Here is a 12,144-nt window from a genome sequence, read left to right as displayed (position 1 = left end):
AGAGCGAATGTGCGGGACAGGGTGCCGTTAATCCGCAAGCGTGCCGTGGGACAACTATAGAGGAACCGCGTGGTGGCAATGAAGCCAGCTGGCATGCCCATACGCTGCATCACGGAAAGAAAAAAAGGCCATTCTAAGGAGTCGAAGGCTTTTTCAGTGTCGAGAAGAATCGCCGCCGCGGGCGTGTCAGGGTTTATTCTATGTAATACTGTAAATAGCATCCGCAAATTTAATGACGTTGAACGATGGGGTATGAAGCCTGATTGAGCGGGCGCTATAATGAATTCCATCAGTTGGGAAAGTCTATTGGCCACTATTTTAGCAAGAATCTTATAATTGATGTTTAATAGGGAGAGGGGCCTATAAGATCCACATAGCACCGTGTCCTTGTCCGGCTTCAGGAGCAGAACTATGACTGCCTAACTAAGGGTGGGCGGGAGAATCTCCGGTTGAAAGGCCTCCGCATATACCTCAATTAGCTTGGGAGCCAGAAGGTCGGAAAAGGCCTTGTAAAAATCCCCGGAGAAACCATCAAGGCCCGGGGCCGAGGAGCTTCGAAGTACCTTAATCGCCCCACGAACCTCAGTCACCGTTATGGGTTCCGCCATGAACTCCTGCATTCCCTTGTCAAGGAATACCAGCGCGATCTCCGATAAGTAGGACTCACGCGAAGTCGGGGTTTCGCTCTGCTTGGTCTTGTAATAAGTCGAGAAGTAGGCCAGGAATTCGTCCCGAATCTCGGTGGGTGTAGTGCGGAGTGTACCGTCCTCGCCCCTAACCTCCGTTATAAAGGACTTATTTTATTACGGTCTCAGCCTGTGCCAACGTGCGCCCCGGTCTGTCCCCCTCACCGTATCTGCGTGCGGTATGGTATTTTCCGAGATAGAGGATCTCTCTGTCTGCGGCCTCCCGGTAGTCGGACAGGAGGCGCAGTCTCCTAGTGAACACGTCTTCCGACGGAGCCCGCCTCGTCTCAGCGTCAACCGAGGCTAGCTGGACCTCCAACTGAGCGATTGTCGTGTACAACGCTTTCAGGACCCCCGCATGTTTAGCTATACAAACCCCCCCCTAATGTATGCCTTGAACCCCTCCCAGAGCATTGCCCAAGATTCTACCGAGCCGGTGTTTATCGTAAAGTAATCCTCAATGGCCTCGGAAACCTCGTGGACGAAGAGGTCGTCCAACAGGGCTCTCCAGGGAATCGCCACTGCCGCTCAAAACCTTCGGGCCGGGGAACGTCCAAACACAGTAGGACCGGAGAATGATCCGAGTATGTTCTAGGGAAAGTCTGCAGTGTACGGAACCAGGGCGACAGGCCCGGGGAAAGGAGCCAGTAGTCAATCCTGGTCCAAGTGTTGTGTTGCCCAGAGAAGTGAGTGTAGTCCGTGGTACCCAGGTTGCGCCTGCGCCAAATGTCAGTCAGGGAAAATTGGTGGCAGAGGTCTAAGAGAGCGCGCCGTGCCCGGGGCTTAGAGTCAGTGGCATTAGAGGTGCTGTTCAACCCCACATCGAGCAACAGATTGAAATCGCCACCAATTAGGAGATTGGCCGGTTCAAGGGAAGCGAGCTGGGCGGCAAGCGCGTGGAAAAAGTCCGGGGAATCCGTGTTAGGAGCATACACACACACAAGAATGACCCCGTGGCCCATCAACACCCCCCTCACTATGCAGTAGCGCCCCTCCCTGTCCCCCAGAAACTGTTGGCAATGAAACGGGACTCTCTTATGAATCAACACTGCAGCCCCTCTAGCATAGTTACTAAAATTGGAGAAGTACCTGTGTGGACCCCAGGACGCCGCGAAGCGGGCATTGGTAGATGATTGTAAGTGTGTCTCCTGAATGAAGGCAACGTCCACCCGGTGCCGATTCAAATAATGTAATACCTGCTTACATTTACGCAGGTTGTTCAGGCCCCTGACATTCCAGGACATTAACGATAGGGTGGAGGGGTTTACATTCAAGCCTATTTGAGCCATCGAAACCACAGAGCAAACAATCGGAAACGGAAATTAGTCGTGTCATCATCTATCAGCAAGTTCACCGCACACCAAGCAATGTCAAGAAAATCAAAATAACCAACCCCTACCCCCCTCCCCCCACCCAGCCAGATCACGAAAACGTGAGGCGAACCCCGACCTGCAAACAAAAAGCAAAGCTCCAAACAGCATCGTGTGTAACAACCAAACAGTAACAAGTGGAGCATCGTAATCAAAAGTAGTCCCAGCGGTATCCACCAAGGGGGGTGACAACGACCCGGCGTCAACCCAGCACAGTAGAACAATTTGTACAAAAAGTCCCCATGTAACAAGAGTTTAGAGAAAACGCAGCTTGGACGTAGGCGCTGTCTCACCCATCCCCAGTGTTCGCAAACAGGTCTTGGCTGGCCGCTGATCCACTGTGTGGGGGAGACTGCCCACCACCATCTCTCCTGGGAGGGCTTTTTTGTGGTTTGTACGTTCGGCAGAATTCTTGCACTTCAGTTGGATTGTCAAAAAGCCTAACCCGGCCGCCGATCTCCACCCTCAGCCGGGCAGGGTAGAGCATGCCGTACTTTAAGCCGAGATTGCGGAGTGCGGCCTTCGCCTCCACATATTTCCGCCGGGCCTCTTGGACCATTGCAGTAAAATCCGGATAGAACGAGAGTCTAGAGCCCTGCCAGGTTATATCTCCTTTCTCCCTAGCCAGACGCAGGGCTGTGTCCCGGTCCCGGAAGTTCATGATGCGGGCTATCAGAGGGCGAGGCGGGAGCCCCGGATTAGGCCTCGGCCCCAGGGAGCGGTGTGCCCTCTCAACAACAAAGCCCGGTGTAAAGGAGGCTCTACCAAAAATGTCCGACAGCAGCTGTTCCACGAATACGTCCAGTCTGCCCGTAGCTGTGGACTCCGGGACCCCAGTAATCCGTACGTTATTGCGCCGGCTGCGCGATTCCAAGGCCTCGTTCTTGATGGCCACCTCTTTCAGGATGCGTTCCATCCTATCTATACGCTTGGTTTCTTGCGCAGCTCCATCCTCTATGGCGGAAATCCTGGCTTCTGCTTCAACCAATCGCTTGTCATGGGCCTGAATTTTAGCCCCCATTGTCTCCAGAGTTTTATCTAGAGCGTCGAAGCGACCATCAAGGGCTCTGAACCCCGCTCTCATTTCCTGCAACCAGTCTGGGGAAGGGGCAAGAGCCGCCGGCCCGCCGGACGCACCCTCTACGTGAGTTGCCATGTCGGGGCGCCTCTCCGCCGGTTGCTCAGCAATCTTTTTAAAAGGCAGCGTTTTCTGCTTCGGGTCCTTGCGACCCATGCCCCCAACCGGCCGACTGGACGCAAGCCAGCTCCACTCAGATTGACGGTGGCCCAAAAGCTGTGCAGCGACAGTGAAGCCAGGCGGTCCAAACTACAGCCGCCCCGTCCAGCTCCAAGGATAGTGCAGCCCCCTCAGGGGGGTCAAGCCTGCCCCAACTCCGCAGTGTTCCGGGCAAGAGCCGCAGCCGCGACTAGGCCAAGCCGCGTGGCGCCACCCACAAGAGCCGGATCCGGGAGCAGCTGTATGGAGCCACAGGTCCCCAGCAGGGCAGAGGAGCAATCCACGGCACCGCCTCCAGCCGCAGCGGCGTATCAGCCTCCGCCTGGCAATGGGGGAATAGGGCAGAGGAGGGCAGCAAGCCCGGCACGCAGAACACAGGACCCTCCTAGAGTAGGCCGCAAGACGGGGGCAGAAGCAACCCGGGCGCTAGGCTCGGACCGGAGGACCCCCGCCCTCCACCGCCGCCGACAGACTGTCCCGCCTCCCCCCCCCAGACCCCCAGCCCGAAGTAGCAAGGGGCACGGGGGAGGAAGACGAGCGAGGCCGAAACCCCTAGCGCCGGGCACCCGGCCGGCCTCAAGCCAGCAGCAGCGCGGGGAGCAAAGCAGACCTCCCCCCCCGACCCCACCCAGGAGCCCAAAACCCCACCGCTGCCCCCTCCAGGGTATCTGCCGACGCACTGGCCGCCGCCGCTCCTACCGCCACTCCCGATCGGAGATCCAGGCCGCCATCTTGGAGCCTCAGGCCGTTGGGTCCGATCCGTCCACCGGCCGTAATCAAGACATCCGCGGCCCCGTCATCAGCGTGTCGTGATCCAGGGGGTCAGGGGGAGCCAGAGCAGTCTTCGTCGTACAGCGATCGAGGCTACAGGCTGGGGACATCGGCATATGTGCTGGGCCGACGGCGGAGCTTCAACGCCGCGCGGCCATGGTAACCCGCGGCTTGGCCACACCCCCTAGTTTACCTCTATAGTTCATCTCCTCGTAACAAAAACTAGGACTACCAGTTGTTCCAGTGACCTAAGACTTTTGGACGGTTTTTCTAATCAGACACCAGTGACCAAATGCTGGGGAAACAGGACATTCCAGACAGATGTCCTAGAGGTTCTTGCTGGGTGGAATCCTAGATGTTTGACTAGTGTTTTTTTGGGTTTTACATTTGTGGTGAATATCCATTTAATTTCACCGTTTGCTATGAGATTAGCAGCCAAGTATCAGTGTTTAATCTAAAGTCCCCACATCTGTATCTTTGTCCACATTTCATATCTTTAGCAAGTTTAACTCTAGCTAATTGGAGACCTCCATACTTGTGAAGATGTTGGAATCGACCCGACCCAAACCTCACATCATAACATTGGCTAATGTTAACCTCTTCAGTGCCCATGACGAGATAGTCTCGTCATGGAGCACGGTTGCGCTGTGCCCATGACGAGACTATCTCGTCATGAACCCCACCCACTAATGCAACGCCCGGCACAGGAGGGGGAAAGGGCGTGGCACTGAAGGGGTTAACAGAACCTTTGTGATAAATATCTGTAATAATGTTTGCAGTTGTATCTCTGCCCAACAAGGTGTACAACCTTTTACTTTTTTGGGTACATAGTTTTAACGGAACTGTCTTTTTTTTTCTTGTTAACAATTTTCTTTTTTCTACAGAAAAATAGTGACTGATCAATTAGATTGAATTATATTTGACTGTTTCTGAATTTCCCTGCCTTCTTCACAAAGCCGTTTGCACATGTATATTATTCATGTTACACTCACAAATGGCTTCATTTACAAATGAATGGAAGATTGTTTTTTAAATAAACAACTAACTTGAGCTCATACATCCATCTGCGCTTGTGCAGTATTACTCCACATTGGCCACGAGTAAATCTAATTTTAGGGGCCGTTAATGAGTGTTCAGTGCAGGAATGGTACGCTCCCAAATTTAACAGCTCGTAGTTATTCGCACTTTGACATCTCAACCTGGTAATAGTGATTCAAGGGCACAAATTAGTAACTTCCTTTCCAGGGTCAATATGGGGCTGCATCCATCTTCTCCCCCCCCTCCCCTGCCCCCTCCCTCCCCCCCATTTTTTCCTGTGGGGGGAAAAAGTAAAGTGCAGTATCACACATGGTAAGGCAAACTCTGCACACTATGTACTATTGCACATGTGGAAATGCCTGCTGGTGGTTGTAGTTTGAGATTGCCAAGTTTGCTAGCAGTATGCCTGGAAACTGCGACAGTTGCAGATTTCCAGGTATATTGTTGGAAGACTTTGATCATTCAATAAATCTGGAAATCTGCCCCATTCGAGGCCTGCAAACTGAGATTTATGTATATTTTATGGGTATTGTCCCTTGAGTTTCTAACCTTCTCCACTTGCTTGGAACTTTGGTTCTCTTCAATCGGAGTGAGTCTAGTATTAAAAGTCAGTAACTTGACTATCTATAGGAGCTGTATAGTACTGTGGTTCAGGACATCATAGTTGGACAGTACCCACTTAGGATACTGCCTTGTAACTGCTGATTACTACAGTAATCAGTGAAAAGGACCCTCACTGGATATGGCTTGGTTCCCTCACTGGCTACCAAGCCATATCTGTTGTTTTAGCACCCATAGTTGATAAAAAAAAAAACAGCATTTGCGACACTAATTCGTTGGTTGTTGCAACTTTGGTGATGTCACTTAGTACTGTGGCTAGTGCCCTTTACCTTTTATTTTGTCCATCCCCAAAAATTGAATCATTTGCTTTGTTTTTCACCGATGATCCCTCTTGTAACATCATTTTTTTGCTGCTCCAAATTTATAATGCCTGAATGTCTTATTGGCTGAGAGTATAACGGTTTGTTAGCATGCTGCTTCAAGTCCCATTGATCTAACATGTAATTTTATCTACTCATGACTTTGGTAGGTAATATGCAAATCTGATGCACCTACTGGAGATGTTATGCTTGATGAAGCACTGAAGCATGTGAAAGAGACACAGCCTCCAGAAACTGTTCAGAACTGGATTGAATTGCTTAGTGGTAAGTAAATAATGTTTTTTTCACATTATGTGATATTCGGTTTCCAAATGAATGGAAGTTTGTTTTTTAAATACACAACTAACTTGAGCTCATACAAAAGCTAGTTGTCAAGGAACTGGCCTACGCCTTCGCACACACTACATTAGCTTGAGGTTCGGGCCAACATAAAAACCTAGGATACCAGATGCTCTCGGTCGGGCACTATGGGCATGGCAAGATCACCAAGCCTTGAAAAGTCATTAAAAGAATTTCTAGATCTAGTGACTTGAATAATCTACTCAACTGTGACAAGACTAAAATAAGATTTAAAGCCATCTTTATTGCTGATTCACTTTCGTAGTGAACAGAAAATATCGGTTCTTTGTCAGCTTGCCAGAGCGAGCATGCAGGCCCTAAAGATAGCTAGAGGAGATACCTGGACAAGTACAATTGTTTTGTCACTATTCAATCATACCCTAAAGATAGGTAGTCCTGATAAATTCTGTCTCACTAGACCAATGGCTATAAGATTTCTCAAGCCTACATCATGCAAGAGGCATTCACATCCCAGCAGAAAGTTTGTGAGGGAGAATGAGAAAGCGAGAGATAGCTTGTTTAAGAGAGGGTATTAACTCATTTCGTGTTTTATTTATAAATCATACTGGCGGGGTAAAAACAAGAAGTTGTGAGTAAGATGTGTAAAGTGGTTGCAGTTTGCAGGCATTAAAATGTAAGAATTTAGTGAACTTCTGACAATTTTTGATTGTGGGATGTGGTATGTTAAGTTTAACACCAAACCTACATTGTGTTTTCTCATAGTAGTCTTATGGATCGCATTCCCTTGCTTTTTGGCATTGTACTTGTTGTTCCTCAAAATAGAGCCTGATGTTCATATACGTAGTCACGAGTTGGCATTTTTTATTACACTGTTAGTCTGGTTTACTTGTATTGTTGTGGAAAGAGCTACTCTCCGTAGTAAGTAATGTTTAATACTTTGAATAAGAATATTATTTTTAGTATGAATCAGCATAAATCCTGCTTGTACTGTTTTCCTTTTTTTTTTTTTTCTTCTGATTTTAGGTGAGACCTGGAATCCTTTGAAGCTGCACTATCAGTTAAGAAATGTACGTGAACGACTAGCAAAAAATCTAGTGGAAAAGGGTGTATTGACAACTGAAAAACAGAACTTTCTTCTTTTTGACATGACTACCCATCCTCTCACCAACAACAACATTAAGCAGCGTTTAATCAAGAAAGTGCAAGAAGCTGTTCTGGATAAATGGGTGAAAGATCCTCACCGCATGGACAAACGTTTACTGGCTCTCATTTACCTAGCCCATGCTTCTGATGTCCTTGAGAATGCGTTTGCTCCCCTTTTGGATGACCAGTATGATTTAGCCATGAAGAGAGTGCGACAGCTTCTTGATTTAGATCCCGAAGCTGAATGTATGAAGGCTAACACAAATGAAGTCCTCTGGGCTGTCGTTGCTGCCTTTACAAAGTAGTGGCCCTTGAACTGAAGACCTACCCCCTTTCTTTCATGTAAACAAGTTGTTTGTCTTCTCTTGACAATTTATGCTTTCTAATATTTTCAACTGACTCTAAGAATTCATGCAGAGAAGATGATATTGGGCTCGTTCATGACAGTGTAACAGCACTCTGCTGATACACAATACTTCCCTGTTGCAAAAATGTTTTACTGCCATATTGGCATTCCTTTTCTCCTTCAATTCGTGCTACCTGAGCTTTTGCACCTAAGCGTTTGTTTGCTTACTGGTATGTTTTTGAAAAGTGCTCCCAGTAAGTTGTGCATGCTTATTTGAATTATCCAAGATGCGTTTGCACAATGGTCACGTTACACTACAGTTCAGAAAGTCACAAAATGGTTTATCAAATTTCTGCCCGGTGTACAAATATATCAAGAGCATTGATTCCCATGTGTACTTTAATAATATTTTCACCATTACAATATGCCTCTTCTTTTATGTAAATGCCTTAGAAAATGTTGCTTCTGTAAAATTATTGTATACTTAAATATAATTTGAATTATTTTGCTTGGAAAGTTGTGTAGAAGGGTCCTGTTAATTTCAAAAGACTAGCGTTCGGGGAACATTCCAGTGTATTTTGTACATAGTTTATACTATACAAAAATGCAATACTCCTATTTCATTTTCTTGGATGAGCTTAGACAGGAACCTTAAACCTTTTAGCATAAATTTTTTAATCTTTCTTTTCCATTGGCTAGATTGTTTTCAGCTTTTGGTGAATACGGCTTAATCTGTTTTATAGTTATAAATATTTGTTTTCCTTTCAGTTGTTTTAAATTGTCTTGTAATCAGACTCTCTGTAGTTTGTTCTGTACTCTGCAGTTAATATTGGAAATCAAGATTACATTACTTAGTGCTGCAATCTGTAATGTCTCTCAGCTGTCTAAAACATTTTGATGGGCTTCACTGGGCTTACGGCTTACATCTCTATATGTACTTGATAAGATCATGTTACTAATAAGGTGCATCAGAAAATCTTAAACATCCTATTGGACAATAGTGCTCCCATATATCAGAATTGTCGGTGATGATTTGGTGTTTTTTGTTCAGTTGCGAGCTATCCTTGGAGAGGTGCACGCAGTGTATCTGCAAATTCTGACCTAAGTTTCCAACATTTGAATCTTTTTTTGTTTTTATATATTTACTATAACGTTGGGTCCTCTGTGGCAGCATACCAATTTTCCTATGTTACGCTGGTCTGTCCAGTTTTCCTTTATTCTACTTGTCTGGCCATAATTTTCATTGAACCTTTATGGCTGTCACAGTTTCCATTTATTTGTTGTCCTTTTAATTAACCAAATTTCATATTGTTTTAAATTTTCTTCTAATTGTTTTCCTCTTTGCCTTATATCAGTACCATATTGGTTAACGTTTTCAAGCTGCATCTATTTCCCTCTGTATTTTATGGTGACCCTGTTGTAGTATCATTTAAGTTTGTGGGACTCTTACCTGCTTTGGTTCCTGTGCCTTAAAGCCATAGACATAGAGGTGCAAGTGTGCAATATAAATATTCATTCCTTATAGCTTTTTCTTTGACTGTAACGTTCAGTGCATTTCCATATATTCAATCCATGTTTTATTTGTTTTATATTACCTTTTTTTCAAATGTAAGTTCCTTTGCAGAATTACAAGTGTATGTATTTCACAGTTTCCAGAAATGCTTTTGCGTTTTTGACAAGTGTATGTTTTTACACAACTAGCTAATCTCTGCTTGACACAGATGGATAATTCCAGCCTCTCAAAGAGTTTATACTGCAAACCGGAGACCTAACATCACCTGTTGTAATTAATCTAAGCATCTTTGAAGAGTTCCAACTAAAATTGTGTTTAAATTGTCTAGTCCACGTTGACATCTTGAGAAGTGTGTAGTATATGTTGCTAAACAAGTTGATAAGATTTCATAAAGTAGAACATCTAATCATCCCAACTATCTGAATTAAATGCATCAACAGGTGACCAATCACTTACTTGGTCCTTTCATAACACAAGATGCCCTTTGTTTTGAAGGCGAAAGTAAGAATGCATTTTTGTTATTTCCTTGTTTAACACCATTCACCAAATTCTAAATAACAAAAAACCATCACACCCTTCGATGACTGATGATAGCATGAATGTAGGTAAAAAGTTTGTGTAGCTGGATATAATGTCTGCTGAACGTTCTGTAGCATATTTCTGTGTATATATTTTCTTACCCTGGCAGGTTGTTTTGTGCATTGAGAAACCTTTTCACCATACAGAACTCTATTAATTGCTGCAGAGTCCTCCATTAATTCAAATTATGATGGTGCTTATGTAGTAGGCAAACAATGAAAATAAAGCAGCTACATATAAATTGTTTATTTTCCAGATTGCTCATCTAATTGTGACCCAATGTAATATAGCACTTTTATATTAAATGGCACATTGAATTGGGTATCACTAGGATCAGTGCCCATTTTACATCTCCATTCTGGGATGTTGTTTATAAACCGTTTTCAGCATAAGCAGTTGAGCCACTCTTATACATAATTTCTAAACAACAACAAATTATTAGATGAAATGGTTAAAGAGCTAAATAATTTAGTGTAATCCACAGTATTGTCACTTATTTGCCTCAATGCTTATCTTAATGAAATTTAATGAGTTTATTCAGACAGCGTTATAACAGTAACTGAGTATCCTATATATCACCAAATGTTTGGGAAAATCAGTCTTTGACTTGCATTGAAAAGTTGCTTAGTTATCATGGCAATAGCTAGTCCTGCCCTAGGTATATAGCAACTAGCCATGCCTCTTTTTGGGATGTAAAATATTTTGGGTGTATACAATTGAGAGCCTTTATGTTGGTAATTTGTAACAATGCACACACTTTAGAAAAACATTGTTATTCTGCAAAAAAATAAGTATTAGTAGTCTATTTCTAATGTCGTTTGAACATTTGAATCTTCCTTGAAGGGAAGAAAACATTTTTGCTGATGGCTTATATTTTTGACTTCATTGTAAACAACGGACTACTGGCTAGTCACTTTCTTGGTCGAGATCTGTTTTTCATGTATGTTTTTTTGCGATTATGGAACAATTATTTCAGGTGATGGTAATGATATGTAGCTTTTCTTGCCACCGTTTAGACTGCTAACCATGTTTTTCTTTATGCAAATATTGGCTGGGAGCACATTAACATAGTTGCACAGAATTACTTTAGCCATTTTAAATGCCCTTGGTGTAATTTTTTTAAAAAGAAAGATGACCAATTTCAATCTTAGCAGGTATTACAAAGTGTTGACAATTGGTAATTACTGCAGCGGGGGATGCTTATGATGTCTTAACAAATCTTTTAATTTTCTTTTTTTTTTACATAAACAGTTGTTCATCATTATATTCGTAACTGAATTTTAACTTTTTAAACTTGAGGCTGCTTGCTAAATGGCCTTTTTTTTCACAAAGCATAAAAGAAATTAAGAGTGACACTTTTTCTTTTTTAGCTGTGTCCCGTTATCCAGGTGTTAACATTTTCTTGGTTCATTTAAGGAAAACAAATATGATAGATTGTGTATAACTTTAGTTTTAAAATTTAAAGGATCCTTAAAACCTGTACACGCTTTTTAACCACACAGTGAATAAAATATTATCTGGAAAGTGCCTGAAACAGAGCGAGAATGTCCTTCCTAATTTGTGAAAGGGAATTGGGCAGTATCCATTGAACACTGAAAACATGGATATCTTGTGATGTACTTTTTGGCACATCCTTGTATTGCATTTTAAAGAGATTTCTCCCCTTTCTTTTACAGCTTCACATTTTATTGTTTGAGAGAATATGAACTACAGGTAGTTGAGATTAGTAGGCGGTTTTGACTAAAATAAATAGGTTATTTGTGACGTCAATTCACAGTAGTAATCTGGTATGAAACATTAATTTTTAGACACACATTTGTTATTGACACAGGTTATTTCTTTTTTCATTCGAGCAAATATAAATTGTTGGTAAATAGTTATTTACATCAGTGGAAGTGAATTACTTTGCTGAATCCTTTTGATTGCTTCTTTTATTTTCATCTTTGTTTTACTTTCTAGTTTGAAATAATGTTATGTGCTTAAGGGTATCCTGGCACTGAACAGGCGTATGTATGTGCCTATAGCCCTCTGCCTTTTAGTAGGTTGGTAACTCTCAAATCAAAAAAGAGAGTGAACCTCGCAAATCTTATTGCCAGAGTCTCACAAAGGATTGTCTCTGAAAACCTCTGCCACTTTTTACAACCAGCAGTGTATATAATCGCAACCGGAGTGATATGGTGGACAGCCTCATCAGGTCACCTGCCCTGGGTTTCGTGTTTG

The 12,144-nt window shown here is 43.9% G+C and overlaps 1 protein-coding gene across 1 annotated transcript in view; it reads left to right on the top strand.

Moving 5' to 3' along the window:
- The window catches only part of GOLPH3 (golgi phosphoprotein 3), a 39,376-nt gene extending 27,918 nt beyond the window's left edge, over positions 1–11,458 (top strand). The window contains exons 3-4 of the mRNA XM_085630600.1: positions 6,193–6,307; positions 7,367–11,458. Coding sequence (XP_085486726.1) covers positions 6,193–6,307; positions 7,367–7,791 — 540 coding nt within the window. The 3' untranslated portion in view covers positions 7,792–11,458. The remainder of the gene's footprint in view (positions 1–6,192; positions 6,308–7,366) is intronic.
- Positions 11,459–12,144: the final 686 nt, after the last annotated feature.

Source organism: Triturus cristatus, chromosome 2_1 (assembly GCF_964204655.1).
Source record: "Triturus cristatus chromosome 2_1, aTriCri1.1, whole genome shotgun sequence".
NCBI classification, from domain to species: domain Eukaryota; kingdom Metazoa; phylum Chordata; class Amphibia; order Caudata; family Salamandridae; genus Triturus; species Triturus cristatus.
Note: the sequence above shows the minus strand (reverse complement) of the source record. Positions and strands in the feature narration are given on the sequence as shown.